Source organism: Microchirus variegatus, assembly GCF_963457635.1.
Source record: "Microchirus variegatus genome assembly, chromosome: 8".
In the NCBI taxonomy this organism is placed as follows: Eukaryota; Metazoa; Chordata; class Actinopteri; order Pleuronectiformes; family Soleidae; genus Microchirus; species Microchirus variegatus.
Window position 1 is genome coordinate 27520169 of NC_139809.1, and position 20750 is coordinate 27540918.

Genomic DNA, 20750 nt, shown 5'->3' on the forward strand with positions numbered 1-20750 from the left:
CTATTCAATACTGGATCTACTACTGTGTGTGCGTGTGCCTGCACCCACTGACCTATGTTTTATTTTTTTTTTCCTTTATGGGCATGCAAGCCTACATGTGAGTGTACTGTAATGTACTGTACTGTACTCTACAGCCGCCTGACACAGACTTACGTTTGGCCCAGTGGTGCATTAGCTATGGCCAGAGATGGGTTGGTATGGAATAAATAATGGATACCATCCTTTCCCTCTGAATAAATCAAGACCAGAGAAATGGAGAGAGATTAAATGTGGGAGAGTTGGAGAAATTGAATGCCAGAGAGAAAGAGAGTGTTTGTGTAACTGGAAGAGGAATTGGGAGAAACTGTGTCCTGAATTCCAAATCAGTATCTCAGTAAAAATGGTAGGAGGAAAAATACTGTTTAAAAAAAAAATTGTGGAAGAAAAATTATTTGAAGTCGATAAAAAAGCAACTGTTTTTTCCCCCTGTGAACAGACAGGAGCATGATGATTTATTTCCTTATTGATTTTTTTTTTTTTTTACTTTTTGTCTCTCCAGGCCCAAGGCCAGACGTTCACCTTCCCTGATATCTTCCCGGAAAAGGACTCGAAGCCAGAGCCGGGTTCCGTGGAAGAAATGCAGGACAAGTTCATGGAGGATGAGAAGCAGAGGCAGAAACCCGACCCCAGGAGAGGAGGGGTCACCGAGTGGTTCGGACTTTGAGATGGCCTTCTGACCGAGAACTCTATGCGTGTATGTGCGCGGGGGGGTTTTGTCATCATGTATTGGTTTACAATGCCATATTGTGACGTCACTTCTATTTCTGTAAGAAACGCAAGTATGTAGTAAAGAATGGGCTTCTGCGTGGGAGGCCAGCGACATGTGTTTTGCTCGTGTGTGTGTGTGTACGGTCGTACGTGTGCGTGCGTGTGTGTGTGTGTGTGTGAGAGAGAGAGAGAGAGAGAGAGAGAGAGCGTTTGCAAGGCTCCAGTCCAGTAACTAGAGCCAGAACAGAATCACAGGAGGAGGAGAGTGGCCCTGCTCCATCTTTCATGAAAACAGCCCACCGTACAGACTCTGCATCACCTCAGATGACCTCTTCTTTTTCGCCCCCCCCTTCCATTCTTCCACCTCCTTTTTTTTTTTCTTTTTTTTTTACGTCTCACCTTTAGCACCTGTACCTTAGCATGTCCCGCTTTCCCCCTCAGAATTGAGCTTTTCCCCTCTCGTCTGTTCCCTCTCTTGTCCTTCTGTCTGCGTGTCCCCGTCCTGCCCCTCACTGGGGAGCCCTACAGTGTCACGTCCCTACGAGCCCTGAATCTTGGCCAGTTGGATCAGCCGACACGGGCAACCCACATCCTTACCCCCTTTTTATGAGTTTGCCTCAAATTAATTGACCACTTTAAGTAAACAACAATTGAGATGTTGTTTCAGCAAGCAGTGACATGGAATTTGCTCAAGTGTTTTATTATATTGTGGCAGCAAAAGAGTGTGTTCAGTGTCGGTGTGCGTGCGTGTGTGTGTTTGACTAGGATGCGGAGCTCTGCCAGTGAATCGGTCGAACTGTAAGTGCTGTTGGAATAAGAACTAATAAACGGTCACTTGTCCAAAAGCGCTCTGCATACTTTTTTTCTTGTGCTTTCCTCGCCTCATCTCCCACGGCTGCTGCACTCAACAACTGGCACTCGGAGACTTTGTTTGCCACACAAGCTGGCCTGCGCGTGTGCCAATGTGGTCTGGTAGCTGTTTTGAAGAAGTAATGATCTGTGTTCTAAGTCGGGCCAATGGAGGACTGAGCTCTCTTACGGTAATGAGGCCCATAAAGGGGAGGGACCTCTCCCGGGCTCACTCAGACCCTCCATTATACTGAGAGGCCAAGGTTACAGTAAGTGTCCCCCAGCCGTGACCGCTAATGTTGGCTGGCTATTACAAAGGTCCAGTCCCTGACCTCACCCAGCCAACTCGTCTATCACTAAGGAGAATGTCAATATTGAACCTGTTGGCCCATTGTCTGCTGCCTGGAACCATTCACCCCCTGCGTTGCTATAAAGCAATCTGATTTGGAACAAATCAAGCCTCCCGTTAACACAGCCTCTCCATTTCTTCCTCTGTCTCTGCCGTGTTTTCACTTTTTTTTTTTTTTTTTTTCCCTCTGCTTCTCTCCGTTGCCCAGTCCGACCATGTAGAGAAACAGCTGCTTCACAAACAAGAGAAGGAGACCAAATTCGTTGTCGAACAGACCCCACATGGAAGTTGGGAAATCAAAGTGCTGGTGTTTGCCAAGCAATAATCTGTCCCTGTTCTCCGTCTGTTCCTTTTCAGGAGGATACCCTGTTCCCTATAAACTCAGATACACTTCACAAAATCAGCAGCAGACATTTTATATCGTCAAACAGGCATTAAAGATGCTGCTATTACCCCACTGTTTAAGGCCTGTTGACAGTGCTTTTGTCTCACACTTTTGAAAACTGCTACTTAAAGTGAGAATGATGACAAATTTTATAATGCTCAGACATTTGGCTAATGAGATCATGTCTTGCTCATACACATAAATGTCGCTTAGTCATTTTAGCGGTTTTGAAAGAACAGTTAATCAGCAACGGCTAATAAACTGAAAAACAAAAACAGTACGGGGGTGGAAGGAGTTAAACGATGAAAGCCGTGGATCAATAGATTTGTTGCAACACGATCCTTCCTTAACAGACCGCTCTCCGAGTCAAAGTAAAATCATTTAAATTGTACTTAAAATAAAACACAGATTTATGATTGGATTTTTCCCCATGATAATAGTTGCACTGACAATATAATTTGGGTTATAATTCTAATCAATAAAAATGTTACATGAGCTGAAGAAGCATAGACTTTGATTTTTAAGTGCTAACATCTGTGGAGGACCTGCCAGAGTTACGTAGTGTTTGGACTTGAATAAAACAAATGATTGTTTCTCTTCCCAGAGAACAGCGGTTTGATCCCACAATGCAGTGTTTTCCCGCTACACTTTTGAGGCTGTGTAGTGTAAAAAAAAAGTTCTCAATCAAATTCCCCCCAAAATTTGGGAGACGTGACCAATTTATACGTTAAAAAAGTGTCCTAATCTACTCTCGCCGTCCCCGCCTTTAAAAGACAACCACGTGTTTGAGCTGATTAGCAGCGTGGGAAGCTGCAGCCGTGCAATGACGGTGATCTTCACTGAAGGCTGAGAGGAATGCTGCAGTCATTCTGATAAAGTATGGGCAGAGTCATGGTCACTTATCCTGAGAAAGACTCAGGACTTTTCCACTTTTTCCTTTCCATTATCCAGCACCTCACTTTGCTGCAGGGGGGAAACCAGTGACCCTGAGCTCACTGCGTACATCAGCAGGAAGCTCCTTATTTATGAGTTTAGATAGAGTCTGTGTATTGTTTTTTGTTTTTTTTTGTTCTTTCGTGAACTCTGAAGAGAACGGCCACAACGCTGCTGAAAAATCTGGGTGAAATGAAAGGAAATAGTTTATTCTTTATTATTCTTTCATGAGAGCGCAGTGATGTGATTGTATTAATTTGTTGTTTTTCATTATTTGTTATTTATTTATATTAGGGGTCAGCTCTATAGTGGCCGCCATTTTGGACCACCATGGTTTTTACAATAACCAACAATTGACAAGCAAAACATCCTTCGAGTGTTGATGCTAACAGAAGGCTACGTCGTTTCTATGATGGCTATACAGCTGCTAAATGTACACACTGTACCTTTAAAGGGACACTGTGTAGTATTTATGGGTTTATATAACCCAAAATCCACTTTTTTTATACATATTATGTGCTCCTGCATTGTCTAGTCGCTGTATAATAGTTTTTGTTTCATTTTCGTAGTGTTTCAAAAAGTCATGTAAAATAACATGGTCGCGGGCCGCGGTTGCATTGTCACTGTTAGCAGCGAGACGCCATGTTTCTACGGGAGCCTGTAAGGACAAACGCGAGAGAACAAATCAAGCGTCGCTTTACTTGTAGCGGAAGTCCCGCCTCCACTCTCTCCGCTTCGTCTGCTACGGCCGCGGTAGCTCGCCCTCTCCCTCTCCTCACGAACCTCATCTGCTGACACGGAGAAAGACGACGAGGACGACATTTGACCAGCTGCGGATACCGTAGCGCTCAGGGAAGGGAGGGGGTGAGCAGAGGAGCAGTTCTTTGTTGTAAATTTCAGACTCTCCTCTAGATGTCACTATAAACTACTTACTTCACCTTTAAATTGGGAATCTGGAACAAGGAGTATATGTGGAAATGTAATGTTAACACATTTGTATTGATGATCTCCTACAAATGACTGAGAAAATGCCTAAGCAGACACGCTTTGTCTCTCTTTGCATCTAAAGTGTTCATGATTAAAATTGGACTTTTCCAACATGAAGAAGAATTTCAGCGATGAAGAAGAAGGCCTTTCAGGACAACTTTGGGTTTACGTAAGCAGGTGTGTGTGGAACTCCCAGGAGAGCAGATCAGACCAGTCTTTGCTGGCAGAGAGCAGCCAGATTGCTGTCTCCTGCAGTGCGCTCAGCCCTGAAGTCCCAAAGCTGAGTGCAGACTTGTCAGTGTATTCCCTAATGGAAGTCTTTTTTAGATTTTTCTTCAGTAAGCATTATACTGCACCAAGTTCACTGCTGTAAAAAAATAATGACTGCTAAATAGTATTTTCCCTTCCTCTCGCCCTCCACTCCATGTTCTCTTCATGCTCATCCCCCCCACGTTTGGCCCTGTCCAAACAGCTGGGGTAGCCATTTCACCTGTTAAAGCACTGTTCCTCCCCCCTGTTACATGACCTTGTGTGACTGTGCCCCACACACCCAATTTCAGCTGAACTGGGGACGACTGTCGGCAGCTCCATTCCATTTATTTAAGGACCGACGTGTGGTGGAAAAAGACGTGGCACGGTACAGTTTTATTGCGATGCATCGCACGACGAGCGTTTGCAGAGGGGAGGCGGGAATGTGCGTGCGAGACGCAGAAAAAACGCTCAGAGAGGATGGATGGAGGTGATGGTGAAGTGAGAGGGGAAAGAAGAGATGACATCACTGAGAAAATGCTGAGCTGGATTTAAGGGCTACTGGATGAAAGAGGTCTACTCCCACGGTGCACTATCTCTCTCTCTTACAGTACAGTGCAGGTTGTGTGCTCATCCCTACATGGCTGGTTAATGGAAGGGGGGTTGAATATTTTAAGCCACCCCTTCGCTTTTCTTCTTCTTCTTCTTCTTCTTTTTTCTCTCCTCTCTCCTTCCCCCCCCCCTTTTTCTCGCTCAGTTGTGCATTAGTCAAGTGCACACATGACCCTGTTTCTGCTACTGCAGTCCATGTTTGGAATCTGCATGACATCATGCTGTGTTTTTGGGATGAGTGCTGGTGTGTAGTAAAGTGTCCTCCTCGGCTCTCTGTTGCTCCCCCCCCCCACCCCCCTCGGGGACACATCTCCTCTGCTGCCAGCATTGACCGACCGCTCGCCTGCAGATGCTTCACTGCATCCTGCAGCTGTTAAGGAATTTTAGCAGGCGAGAGATGCAAGCAGTCGCACCTTATCTCATCACTCCATGGTCAGATATGAAGGGGTGGTCGTGCATGACTGCAATAAAGCAAGAGAGTGTGTGTAAACAGTTTGTTGTCTGACAAGTGAACATTAAAGCGTTTTTTTTTGCACCATACGTTCACACAATTCATCGCCAGCTTTCTGCAAAATTGCACAAACTCATAACGTTACACGATTACTACCCCTACCAGCCTCTTGTGCAGATGCTCAGACTCCCACCCACTCACACTTTTGTTCACTAAGACAACCGAGGCTGCCTGCTGAGGATTCTGACGGCCTCTTTTGGACTAGCGCCATACACATTCCTCCTTCCCCAGGTTGCCATTGGTTCATCTGAGCTCAGCCAGTGCACTCTGTCACCCCATAAGTGTGTGTGTGTGTGTGTGTATATACTGTATGTGCCTGTGTGTGTGTGTGTGTGTCTTCCTTGTGTGTCCATGTACTGTACGCACCCTTACATGTAAAAACCCTAACATCTTCCTTTTTTCCAAGAATTTACTGCGCACACAAAGAAAGAGACACACACACACACACACGATGGTCTAATGGTCGTGTCCATGCCTCCTTGTGAACGACTCGCACACATAAAACGCACCCTGGTGTGGCCCCTCACACATGGTCATACTGTACTTACATCTATACACTTGCTGGCTCGTGTCCAGGAGGAACAACTGAAGGAGGACATTGTAGAAGAAAAAAAAACGTGAACTGGCTGTTAATGTGTGTGTGTGTTTTTTTTAAAGCATTTACTGAGCTGCTTTTGTTTGGTATACAGTTAATAAAGCACACGCTGTTTTTGTGCAATTTCCAGCTCCATGCAAACAAAATTGCAATAATCCAATGTTCCGTTTCATTTCGTAGACATTTAAGACATTCTCAGAGAGACTTTACAGTTTCAAATCACACTATTATTTACACATTAAAGCTGCTTCTGAGTTTATTTTACTGCAATTCGACATGTTGACTGTCAACTAGGGGGTGTAGGAAAATGTCGAGACAGAAAGAAAAAAATCCCGTTTTATAGCACGATGCTGCGTTGATTCTTCACAGTGCTATATTGATATATCAAAAATATTCTTGACAGTGGTTTTGTGTTCTATTTATGACTCTGACTGCTAGTTGGCAGCAGGCCTTCAGCCATTTCACTCTCTCCCTCTCTTTCCATCGCACTAAACAAAATAAAAACGGTATATTTTTATGCCGATAACATTGTTCTTTTTACTATGAGAATTTCTCAAATGTTGGAAGGTGAATAAAATTGCAACATATGGCCTCGTTTATAGTATCCCAAAATATCACAATGTAATCTATCATCGCCCCTTTATATAGATATGTACCAGATTTTTCCCAAAATACAGCCGTACTGTCGACAAACTGTATTTATAGTTTGGCTGAATTTATGCAATGACAGCACACAATGGGACAGTTGTTGCCACTTGTTGTAAGTAATAATCTTCAGCTGCATTATCTAATTTTTCACCGGCGAACTATCCTTAACACTACAACGGGGTCGGAGGTCATGATATTATGAGAATAAAGCCGTAATTATTATTCAAGCTAAAGCGCAGATGATCGAACCTGCAAACCATGCGTCAACAGGAGAAACGCGGGACGTTTAGTGACGTTACAAGAAATATTGAATCTTTTTGTCACATCACCATCACATTATCTTTAGCATCTGGATTTTGAAAAGATCGTGTAAGAGACTGAATTTGTAGAATTTGGAGGACAGAATCACACAGACTTGGAGAAAATTGTCTCTTTTGTGGACTGGAGGAGGAAATGGCAGGTGGTTATCGACTGCAGGCTATCTGTTGCTATTTATTATTATTATTATGATTATTATTAATAATCATAATAATACATTAGATAATTATTTTAAGAAATCTCTATCTTGAAAGATAGATAAAATAAATAGTTTTCTCTTCAGTTTGGCCCTAATACTCCGTCATGTGATACACCTTTGAGGATCTTGTACGTTATTTAAATGAGGTGCTGAGGGAACTATGTGCAGTTTGACAGCTAGTTACACTCACGCTCTGCAGATTAAAGAAAACATATGTACAAAACATTTGCGAGCCCTGCAACGTTCTGTTGAAATAATCAACCCAACTGGATCAACATAATTAGCTCCACACTTTGCTGCTATTACTTACTGTGGTATTCCCAACATTAGTTTAAGGTCTGAATAGTTCTCCCTTCACTGTTTGTAGAATTTGTTAATATCTTGTCCCGGTCTGGTTTGCGTGAAGCATCTTATTGCTTCATCATGTTCGTACACATCCAAGCCAGCCATGTCTAATTCTGGGGTTTCCAGCAGTACTGGTGCCCTAATAAAAACGGAATGCTGTTTTTCCAACGCTGTGCTCCTCCAGAGATCTTCCCGTCGTCGTCTGTTACAACATCAATTAGGATCAATTAGAAGTCCCGACAAAAGGAGATGGCACATGCCAGCCTTCATCACTAAATGGGGATGACAGCGTCTTTGATCTGTGTATTTGCGCTAAGAGATTTATTTGTGGTGAACAACAGGAGGAGGGGCTATCAGGCATTGTTTTTCTTTTGTGGCATATGTGTTTGTGAAGCTTAAGCACATTTGTCTGTCTGGAACACTGGAAGAATTTCTCCTGACACTCCACTTCAGCTTATCTTCTGTCAACACAATGCCGCTCTACCAGCCGGGTGGTCCCCCCCGTCCCTGCCAGCTGTTCAGCGCCGCGTTTGCATTTTTAAACAACTGAACAACAGTGACACGTACAGAAGAACAGCTCGTGACCAACGAGAGTTAGTTTTAGTGCATAAGGGAGAGATCGACGGAGATAGAATGTTCAAATGGCTTCGGTTAACATAACAGAAATCAACTGGGGCCTGGCCACCCATCTGGACCACAGAGCACTAAGCCCTGGTCTGCACACATACACATATGTGCACTTGTGCAGTCAGTGAATCCCTCTCTGATGGAATTGTACTGGCTGGAGGCTTTGCCAAGGCAATAACACAGACTGATCTCTGATGCTGAACTTCCTGGAAGACCCGGCTGGTCTCAGCTCTTCATGTACCTGCTCAGTTCTCCAGCTGCCGCTTGGCTGCACAGTGGGTTTGGACGGGGATCAGTGGGTCTATCGTTTGCTCCGCGTGTGCCTGCAGGTCACTCTTGACTTGAAATAGAGTTCGGGGGGAAGAACAGAGAGACCATGGGAACCGTGAGGCTTGGAGATTGGGTGAATTCATTTCCTCCATTCAGCGAGATCGCTCTCTACTTTATCAGGACTCTCAACAATCAAACTCAATCTAATCTCTTTGTTTCAGGGATCGGAGACTCGAGGTTAATTGTCCAACATCCTGGTGGAGACGGAGTGTAAAGCTGTGTGCCTGTTTGTGTGTGTAGGACTAATACAGTGCATGCTAATAAGATATCCCAGAAAGGATTCTTTAAAGTCTGAGAATGCTGTGGTTTTACAGTATTACACAGATCTCGAGCACCGCCTTAGTTCTTATTGTCAAACAGACATTGGTGGGGAAGCTGTAGAAATGCTGGCTGGGGTTTTTTAGTGCCCCTATTGTTTACACACAAACAGTTACACAAACACATTCTCAGACTTGAGTGTGTTCGATTTGTTGACCCCGATCCTTCAGACTGCGTGTACGTGACCGACTGAAGGGTGAAAGTGCGGCAAAGGAGCGAGCGGTTAGGAATCGTGGTTAGGAAAATATATCCGAGAAGGTGAAGTCGTGAGAGACGGACGGACAGAGAGAAAAAAATAATGAGATTTAGAATCGGTTAGGTCTTGGTTTTAGGGATTAGGAGGGATAGATGGCACAGGACTGTTTGTTTAACTCATCTCTGGTCTAAATGGCTGTTAGCCACTGGCTCTCATTTAAAGCATCTTTTCTCCTGCCTTACATCTTGTTTCAGTGCCAGCCCTCAGCTGCGCAGTGCTTACGTCAGACAATCGCAGTGTTCGCCAACACTTAGCCGACATAATGACAGAACTGTTTCGCCCCAGCCAAAGATAGATCCGTCTTTCCTGCTTTGATTTCAGGCAGCTAATCTGGACTTTTATGGCCTGAATTCATTCATCGGACTTTGACTCTCATGGCCTGGGTTTGACCATCACAGCTTGATTAGAGTGGCCTTAGTCGAGGAGACACTGAGCCTGAAGACCATGTCCTTGTTGGCACTGTTTCACTGTTACTCCACTAATGTGACCTGGATTTGACTGTCTGGCTGATGCTAATGCGGCCAAGGTTCAGTAGTCAAAGCTTGACTTCTATGACCCGAGATCATCAGATGGAGTTCAACTTTTTCTGGGCCTGAGCTTGTCAGACGGGGCTCTACTAGTGTGGCCTTGGCGAATACAGGGGCCTCTGGGTGATTAAGGATGTGTTTGTTTCCCAGGCAGCAAGCAGGCAAGGTGGCAGCATTGCTTCTGCACAGCCAAAGACTTGGTGTCGGGGGGTAAGAGAGCCAAAACAAACTACTGTGATTGCCTCCCATCTGCCCCCCTGACCTCCGTGTTTCATTTGCCAGGCACGGGGGGGGGGGGTGATGGGGAGAGGTTAGAGAAGCAAGTCGAGCAGGATTGGGGCTACGAGTGGCTGTGGTTAGATTGGAGGGGGGCGGGGGGGGGGAGGGGGGGTGAGGACTGCCTGTTGCAGGAGAGGTCATTTGAGTGCTTCAGCAGCGTGAACTGGTTAATGACCTTTAACCTGATTGAACTAAATGTGAATCAGCACAACATCTATCTATCTATCTATCTATCTATCTATCTATCTATCTATCTATCTATCTATCTATCTATCTATCTATCTATCTATCTATCTATCTATCTATCTATCTATCTATTATAATAATAATAATAGTGCATTATATTTAAGGCGCCTTTCAAGACACTCAAGGTCGCATGTATGTATGTATGTATGTATGTATGTATGTATGTATGTATGTATGTATGTATGTATGTATGTATGTATGTATCTATCTATCTATCTATCTATCTATCTCTATCTATCTATCTATCTATCTATCTATCGATGATGAAATTAAAATTGTTGATTTTGCAGTCAGAGAGACAAACAGCAAAGAAAAAGGGAGTAAAAAGAAGGAATGGATAGATAGAAAGAGAGACAAAGAGAGAGAGAGAGAGCGTGGGGAGAGAAAGAGAAAGAGAAAGAGAGAGAGAGAAAAAGGGAGTCTTGTCGTCTGAGAGGTGGTGTGGTTCGGGTTAGGTTGTGGTTGAAGCCTTGAGAGAGCGGGAGGGGGGAGAGGGGGAGGCACAGGGGGCGAGCAAGGCAGCGCATACCCGCAGCATTCAAATGGAGCTCCCATTGGGAGGTTTTACGCTTCAAAATGGTTTCCTGTGACGTGGATTGTGTGTTTGATTTGAGCTTTGAGGGGTTTGTGTTATTCTCGGGAGGGGAGAATCTAGCACGCTCTCATTTCCGCACTACCAACAGCCAGCAGAAAGTTGGCAGGCCGAAACAGGGGGATTGTAAAGACAGATTTTTCTCTCCCTCCTCGTAAGAACCACTTTTTTTCTGCTTTCACTTTTTTTCGCCATGTTTTTCTACTGAGCCTGCTCCAGGACTTGCTCTGCATATTGATGGATTGTTCTTAATAATTGGACCTGTTCAAACCAATGTCTATCCATGGTCCCCCCCCCCCTTGTTTACTGATTTTCTGTGGATTGTGAAATGCACAGAATGCATGTTTATGCTCAGATGTGTGAATACATTAGCACCCCCCGAGTGACACGTGCAAGCCTGCAAAAAAATGTGCGAGCAGGTTTTGCACGTATACACGTTCGCTTGTTGTCAAAAACATGCCTCGGATTCTAATTGCGAACAATGAAAGCCAGCTGGGCAGTAGGTGTAGCAAGCAGCACAACTGGGCCCAGGTCGAGTGTTTTGTAAACTGGATTAGAGAGGAGAGGACTGGAAGAAACGGTGGATGAGGGAATGAGGTAAGGGTATGGAAGAGAGAGAGTAGGTAAGGGTCAACACAGAGGGAGAGAAGAGGGCATAATGCTGAGGCAGCAGGAAGCCATCTCTAAGACCATGACATTCAGTCATACGAACCATAGAGAGCTTACTGTTCTGCCAACTACTGTACTTTACAGAGCCAAGAAAATGACAAAAATCAACACTGGATGTGTTTGTGTTGGGGGGATATCCGTGGAACCCCACTCTTCTTACTGATCAGCAGTTTTCTATTTCTCTCTCTCATTCTGTTTCACTTTCCCTCTCTCCCTCTCGCCATCCCTCCTGTCTTTATTTTCTTACTGTAAATACTGTACTGCATATGCACTCTGCTCGTGTAAGAGGACAATTATCGTAACAGCGCCTCTACTGTGTGCCACACATGGAAAAGCTAACTGCTATGGGCCAATTTTCTCCATGGAGTTATGTAAATAGTTTTTGATGGAATGGAGTGGGCTTTCCCCAGTATGTGGGGCATAGCAGTGTCTGAGGGGTTCCACTAGCGTCCTAATCCCTACCCTCTGCATTTATCAGTAACCCCTTTGTCGACCGTGTTACAAAATACTTGCCACTTGCCCTTAATGTGGTTGAATAAATAATAAATCCACACGTCAACATGGTGTCGTACAATGGCTTCAATTAGATTAGCTTCAAAAACGCCTTGACCCCTGTTTGCCAAAGCCATTTTAAAAGATTTGAGGTTAGGTACAACTAATGAAACTGACACTTGCAGTCTTCATCATTGTGTCGTGCCATTTGAGTAAAGGTTGACTAATGTAACATAGCATAACATAATACAACACCAATAATATTAACAATAATTTGTCAAGTACAAGGGCGATAATGCAGTAATTACAGAGGTATAGCGTTGATCAGCCACACCATGAAGATGTGGGAAAGAGTTGCTCGGTTAAGGAAATAAGTGATCAGTGAGCAGCAGTTGGTTCATGCCAAGAAAGCGTACCACTGATGTGATGTGGAGAAAGTATAGAGAAGGTCAGAGGGAGTTGCGCTGTGTCTTTGTGGATGTATAGAGAAAGCTTATGATTGGGTGCCAAGAGAGGAATTGTGGTATCTTATGAGGAGGAGTGACGGAGAAGTGTGTGAGGGTGGTGCAGGACATGCATGAGCACAGTGAGACAGTGGTGAGGCGGATAGGTTCAAGGCGAAGGTGGGATTACATCAGGGATTAGCTCATGGTCAGGCAGGAGTCTCCATGGACTATGTTGTGTGCAGATTATATTATTGTAATACTGTAGTAAGAGTAGGGTGCAGGTGGAGCCGGGTTAGTAGGCGCAAGACAGAATACCTGGGTGTGAATGATGTGTCAGGGGTGATGTGTGACAGGAGGATAGCAGCAAAGGTATGGTAGCGAGACCTGCTATGATGTATGGCTTAAGTACAGGAGGTGGAGCTGGAGGTGGTGGAGCTGAAGATGCTGAGATTTCTGTTGGGAGAGATCAGGATGGATAGGATTAGAAATGAGCATATTCGAGGGACAGCGCAGGTTGAACTTGGAAATAATCCATTGTGGCGACCCCTAAGGAGAAAAGCCAAGAGAAGAAGAGGTTAACAAGTGTGGGTTATTCCATGGCTGATGCCACTGTCAATTTTTAGAAATCAGGGTGGCCATATGCAGAGGCGATTCTAGAGTCTGTAGGGGCCCTAAGCAAAAATTCCCAGGGGGCCCTTCCTTCAAACCAGTGTTCATCACCATTATGTGATTATAAATAATCTGACACCAACGAAAAATGTTTGAGTTAATTTTTTATTTTTTTTTGAAATGAATGAAATAACATGGAAAAACCTTGTAATTAAAAAGTATGTGAAAATATAAATGTAAACAACAACAAAATATTGTAAATAGCTTTTAAAAAACTATATAAATGTATGTATGTATAATTACATTTTAAAGAACCCACATTATAAAATAATATAAATATATAGAACAATAAAATACTGTAAATAACTAAAAAAACCTGAACTGAGTAAAAAAAGATATGCATTACACTGCAAATAATCCTCTTCATTTTCCAACTTGCAGAACGATAACGTCACACAGGTTAACGTGAGGTGGGGCCCCTTTAGGGAGGTTTAGAATAGAATGCCTTTATTGTCATTATACAAGTTGTACAACGAGATTTACTTTTCACCTTGAAAGTGCATACAGCTAACAACGAAGAACAATAACAACAACAACAACAACAACCAGAGTATGGGTCAAGGACATTAAAAAGAAAAAGTGACCCTAGTTAACGTGAGGTGGGTTTTCAGTTGCAGCGTACTACATTAAAAGGATAAACAGCCATCAAATTCTTATTGCACAATATGAAATAGCAGGTCTGTAGCAGGGTTTAAATATAAAAAGTGCATTTCTATGAGACGTGACCCATAGCAGGGTATAAAAAATAATAAATAAGACTATTTCCACAGTATGAAATGTAATTTTTTTTTTTTTTTTTTTTTTTACAGTATATGAAATATAGAAATATAAATATCACAGTGTAAGATATGATTTTAGCAGCATATAGAATATAAATATCACAGAGTGAAATGTAATTTTGCAGTATATAAAAATAGAAATATAAACATTTACACAGTATGAAAGTGATTTTAGCAGGGTACCATTTAAAAATATAGATATTGCACATCCTACTGAGATGTCATTGCAAATCGCCCATTGTTGTTTAAGGGGGACGGGGATGTGACTGGTCACTGCACATAACAGTAAAAACAGCCCTCAGGCTCCGAGTGTCGGGGGCCCCCTATCTGCTCGGGGCCACAAGCAGTTTGCCTGCCTTGCCTGTTCACAAGCTGTGCCTCTGGCCATATGTGATTTGTGACCCACCACACAAAAGTAGCAAAAACTCGGAGTAAACAAAGAAAAAACATATATATATACTTGTAAATAAATAAAGTAAATTAAATTTATATATATATAAGTTTGTTTTCATATTCTGCTTCAAATCACAGTATTGTGGGTCTTAAAACCATAAAGATTGTATGTGAATTCGGGTTGTTTTGAATGTTGAATCATTCCTAGGTGCAGATATCACGTTCCAGTGTTTTGTTGTTGTTTTCGGTCAATCAGCTGCTCGTCAATCAGCTGCAGCTGCTCGTCAATCAGCTGCTCGTCAATCAGCTGCGTCATAGAGAAAACGCATGGCTACTTAATATGTAGCTGCGGAGGCTCCTCACCGTGACTGTTGCCTGGAGAAGCTGCGTGTGTTCGTTGTTGACAAGGAAAAACGCTCCGCAGAACTAAACCGTGGCTGTAATTCTTAAGAAGACCGGGGCTTCTGGTCATGTCGACGCCGATCTCGCTTCTGCTATGCGAGCGTTAGCATTAGCATTTAAGCTAGCGGACTTTATGCTAACACGTTAGCATTTGGAGTTTGACTTCTTCAGAGTTTATACGCAAACCGAATGGATTATTTACCGGCCGAAAGAGAGTTGGCAGGACGTGAACGTAACTGCACACCTTGAGGAACAGACTCAGCAGTTACTTCTGAGATGATGAGGTGATGCCAGCACCCCGACCCTCGTCTTTAGGGGTGAGTTTTCATTAACATTGTTAATCTATGTTACGTTAGTGTTCATTCGTACATAGTCACATACAGGGATTTAAAAAAAAAAAAAAAAAAGATGCTAGACACTGTCTTTTAATAATACACTGTGCATTTCAGAACTATGTTGGCTTCATTGTTATTAGCTAGCTCTGTATTGTCGTTTTAAAATGCATATTTTACTTGTTCGATCTGAATATCGTATCATAAGCTGTAAGGGCATGTGCATGCTCATGCAATGACAGCTTTGTGTATGAACTATTGACTGTGATGCTAATGATTTAGCAACTAGCTGAGAGCTAGCATCAGCCCATTCAGCAACAGACTGATTCATCCTACATCCTACTACACCACAGAGCCACTTAAATGTATTTTATTTGCTATAAGGAATATGTATCTATCTTTGTATGGAATTAGATTTGTGTCAATATTTTCAAACGATACTTTTCACAAATCAAACAACACTTTTTAAGAAAAAAAAAAAAAATCCAGAAAAGTGTTGTTTTGCAATATTGACACACATCTAATTCCATATATTTGATCCTTCTAACTCTTTAGTATATTACTTCTCGTGTTTTAATTTTTATGAACGTTTATATTTCATTCATGGCCATGATGATATACAATCTAAAACTTAAAACTAAAAGTAGCCTCCTCACTAAAATGGACTATACAACGATGAAACTGTATTTACTGCAACTGCACTGCAAAAAAGAAAACAAAAAAACAAAAACAGATGATGGAAATATGACAACACAAGTGTGAGGCCAAGAAATGATAACAGAGTAAGCCACCCCCCCCCCATACATTTTTCCAAGTTATTTCATTTCAAACATAACTTTTTTAATGTATTGTATATGTATTGTTCTGTGTAGCAGTGTGGCTCACAACGATAGTATCTGTGCTCATTCAGAGAGGTGTGGTTTCACTGACAGCTTAGACCAGGAGGGGGTTGTTCTATGCAAATGTAATGATTCTGTCATAGACATTGATGGAAAGCATAGCAATCATGTCCCTCAGCCTACTTGTTCCTAGTTTTTCATGGTTGGTTCCACTTTTTGGGGGGTGATATGTTTGGCAAACGGCCACACATTTGGTGTAGTGTTAGCACTCTTTCCTTTGCAGCTACAAGGGCTTTTCTGTATGGAGTTTGCAGTTTTCTCTGGTTCTCCAGTTTCTTCCCACAGTCCAAAAACATGCAGATTTGAGGATTAGACAAACTGGACACTCTAAATTGACTATAAGTAAGTGTGAGAGTGAATGGTGGTTTGTCTCTATGTCCTTGTGATGGACTTGAGACCGCCTTTCGCAGGAGACACCATATGTCAGCTGGGATTGGCACCAGCGCCCCACATGACCCCTAACGTGGAGGATAAAATGGTAGAGAATGGATGGTCGATTCTTTTTTTCCCCCTCTGTTTGATAATGTATGACAATTGTATAATACAAACAATACACAAAATTGCTTAACTTGATTGAATGAATGAATATTAAATCACTTTAGGTATGTTTCTCCATTCTGTATTAAGTGTAGTAGACTGTGGTATACTTAACTATTGTAAATAAACGTATTTGTAAAAGTATAAAGTAAATATTATATACATGAAACAAAAAATCCAAAAACTAAACTTGACAATTAAACTTTTGGATGAAGAAAATTCAGTTTTTGTGCACAAATGGTGAGTATAGAACAGATTTAAGGCTCTTCACATTTTGTTCTTGTAACAGGAGTACATTCTGGCTTATTTGTTTTTAATGTTGCACACGTCGTTCCAGTCTGAGTCTTTATCTGTGCATGTGGAAGTGCTGTTGTTGGTAGCTTACTACACATGTACGTAGAGAAAGTGTGTTCTTTTTTTAAAATGCACTTTATTTGTACATTCATTATTTTATTTGACCCTAGATTCGTACACTGTGTTTTCACGTCACTGTCAGAATTTAACTGAGCGATATTGTGAGTTTTCATTTTTAACTTTTAACCTGGGTTGATTTCTTTTCTGACTGGTACACATCAAACCATGCAGAATGTGTGTTGTTGATGATGTGCCATTAAACATATTCAGTATTTAAATAACCCCTGGGACTGTTAACAAAAAAACTGGACTAATCTTCAAACTGTTTTCCCAAAGCTTCTTATATTTGCTTAGTTTGCGTCGTATTTGATGTGAATAGAGATGTTGCGTTGACATTTAACCCAGTCTTATTCATATTTCTCCCTCTCTCTCTCTACCCCTTCCTCTCTTTCTTGTACACAATGTAGAGATTCCTGGGTCTTCTGAAGACAAACAAAAGTCACAGAATCCACACAAGTCTCAAAACAAAAAATTGAGGGAGTTTACATAGAGACCACACAGCTACAGTGGTCTAATCTATTTGCAATTATAAAGTTTGCTCAGTCCTTATTCAGACAACAACAGCTCATCTTGCCTTGGCCTTGTTATGATCATAGCCTGGTTTTTTCTCTCCTCTTTTCTCTGCCATTTCTCGGTTGTTGTTGCTGTAACATAATATCTGTTTGTGCGAAAGACCTCTCTGTTGTGTTGATGAAGAGGGATTATATTCTGTATTTCTTCAAACTCATTCAAAGCATAGTTTTATGCCTGAAAATGGAAGCATGGTCAGGATCATGGCCCGTGTCTTTATATCATCTTATGACAGATGTACATCCTGTGGTCATCACCTGCATGACCTGTGTCTCCTTTTTGTTTCTATATTGTTGTGTGTGTCAATTTAATCAACCATTTCATTTCACTATAGTTTCCATAGTAATATCATTAGGATTTTACTACCAGCATCATCATCAGTATTTGGCTCAGTACTGAAAGGCACTTCCTCATTCAAACATTATGTCTGTGAACATGGCGTATGGCACCATGTGTTTCTTTTCCTCTTTTTTAATATTCATCTATTGTTTAATGGTGTCAACATCCTGCCATTGTTCCAAAACCTTTCAAAAATAAATACATTTATAAAAAAATACAATACAGTTACAATATGGTATTAGTATGGTGATAGTTTGTTATGGTGAGATAATATTAGAAATAAGATTGTATTACTCTATAATATTACTTTCTTATTATAAAATTCTGAACATGATATTACATTAACCATTTAATGTCCGATTGGACTTTTTTTTTGCTTATTTTAACCATAAAAGAACCAGAGAATGTATTTGAGTAAGTGCTTTTGCCCATATTTCCAGAATAACTCCCAATATCTGGCAGTTATTTACAATTTACATGCATATTGAAATACAATCAAATTATTAAAACCATTCAAAATGAAGAGAAACAAAATGGTGTATTTTTCACTGTACAGTCTCTCAATTGTGTCCCAATGTGCAAAAGCAGGCCAATAAATGAAAAGGAAATGTATAAAAAATAAATGCAGGTGTTTTTCCAACTCTCTCCTCTCTGGCAACAAAGACGCTAATTCTCGGGCTTCCTGAAACAGCACGAGTGAAATTACCTTAATAAACACATGTTGGCTTTGACATGCAACTTCTCAGCTATGAGAAACTCTTTTTTTTTACCGTTGGATTTTTTCTGTTGCATTACTTTTTGGTGTAACTACGGTAATGCAAAGTGCACATGTGCAAACGTGTCGTGTTAGAGGGTTAACATATCGACATTATACTGTAAATGTTCGATGTTTCAGAGGCACATTTGTGTTTAGACTAAAGTGCAAAGCCTGAAGGTCCAGACAAGGCCACTGAAAATCATCTCACAAAAAACACTGCAAACAAAATTGAAATAGCCCCCTTGTTTATATACATTTGCTTTGTATGTCTCTTGCCCACAGAGTAATTACAGTATATGAAAGTAAAACCAGACTTTTTTACAGATTACATTAAGGATCCGTGTCAATGAGTGTACTTAAGATAAAAAAACAAAACGTTTTTTTCCCCTCTTTTTTTTTTTTTTTTTTTTTTTTAAAAGCTTAGCTCTGTACTCTGTGGCTGCCACTAAAGTCAGAGAGGAAAGAAAAGAAAGAAAAAAGAGAGATAGATAGATGGAGAGAGCTGGAGGGCAGAGGCGGGCTCAGGTGACTCAGCTTTCCCCCTGCGAGCAGATTGAGGGGAGCTGTGGGTTTGAACCCCCCAAAGTTTTACTAGAACACAAGCTTTTTAACAGGAGGGAAAAACAATGTTATAGCTGCTTCCTGCACCACTGAGTGTTCCCCACCAGTAAACATAACAAGGATTGGGTCATAATGTTATGTTCTGGCATCAGGTGAATACACTGTTTTTTTTTTGGTTTTTTTCACCAGCCTTCCTCGCCATCCCTCCTCCTCCTCCTCCTCTTCTTCTGCTGCTGTTTTCCATGTGAAGGAATAGGCTCCAGTGTTAAAGAAAAATCAGTCATCAGCGTTGTTATTACGCACTCACTTGCTCCATCTGCAAAGCTGGCACTCAAACACACTCTTTGTGTGAGTGGACATGGTGGTTTCTCTCTCTCCTCCTCTGTTTCCTTTTGTGCCTGTTAAATGCTACTTATTATTTCCCAACAAGGCGGACTGAAGGAAACTCTGATGTAAAGGAACCAACTCACCTTCTTACTGTCAGGAGTGTTCTTGTGTTTGTTACCTCTTTTGGACTGTTTCTGGCACACACACTGACATTGTCAGGACCAGTAGTCTTCATGGAGACCAAACCTGGTCTTGATGAGGCAGAACCTCAGCCCAAGTTGAGGGCTAGTATTTGGATTGCGGTTAGGTTAAGGATCGGGCTTTGACTGGTTCAGGGATAAGGCTTTGTTTAGGCTGTCTTAATGAATGTAAGTCAATGCTGTGTCCTAAAAGGAATATCTGCACAAACTTGAGTGTGTTTGCATTATGTTTGTAATGGGAATCCCTTTATTGTCAGTTATTAATGCATTGAACATATCCATAAGTTTAGGTGTGTGTGTGTGTGTGTAGGTTTTATGATACAAAGGACCTCTGTCAGGTCCAGCAGCTTGAACCAGGTTGCACTGCAGCTGAATGTGTGACAGTAGCAGTAAAAACAAACAGAAGTTCTCCACTCTGGAAAAATCTAATGCTATGAAAATGGCAACTATGGCAATGATGGGAACTGATCCATGTTGTGTTTCCAAACTGTGTTGCATTTGGCTGTGGAGGAAAACTGCACAAAGGGGTAAAAAAACATGGATATATCTGCAATGGGACACTCGCATATACGTAGGCCTTACACAGTATGTGTGTGTGATTTAAGAACACAGGTGCTTGTGTGTTGGACATACTGTAAGTCTAACTTAAAGCTATATATATACACACTGCAAAGTATAGCTTTGTATAATAAACCATTTAGAAATAATGTAAATTGATTATTATAATAATATTAAACACAAGTTGTTAAGTTTTCCATAGTCTTGACTAACTGAATTTTGTCCAACTGGCCACCATTAACTTCGCTTGTCTGTATATTTTTAGGTTAAAAAAGTATGAATAGAAAATTCAAAAACACCTGAAGTCAACACTATCTATCTAAAGCAAGTTGTGTCTGTGACGGACATAGCTCACTGACCGTAAGTCAGATCGCCCTAAGACTTTAGATATGGTTTGAGCATGGGCCGATGGTGTGCATCCTTGATTTTCAAATTTTTTGGAGGAATTTTAAATTTTCGCTGATTTATCACACTACACCAGGCAGGCAGCGGCTCATCAGCAGC

At 41.7% G+C, this 20750-nt stretch overlaps 1 protein-coding gene across 2 annotated transcripts in view; it reads left to right on the forward strand.

Annotated features, from left to right (window-relative positions):
- Nucleotides 1-1536, forward strand: part of mrpl23 (mitochondrial ribosomal protein L23) — a 40579-nt gene extending 39043 nt beyond the window's left edge. For both annotated transcript variants that reach the window (XM_083894086.1, XM_083894087.1), the window contains exon 5: nt 539-1536. In XM_083894086.1, the coding sequence (XP_083750212.1) occupies nt 539-703 (165 nt within the window). In that variant the 3' untranslated portion in view covers nt 704-1536. The remainder of the gene's footprint in view (nt 1-538) is intronic.
- Nucleotides 1537-20750: the final 19214 nt, after the last annotated feature.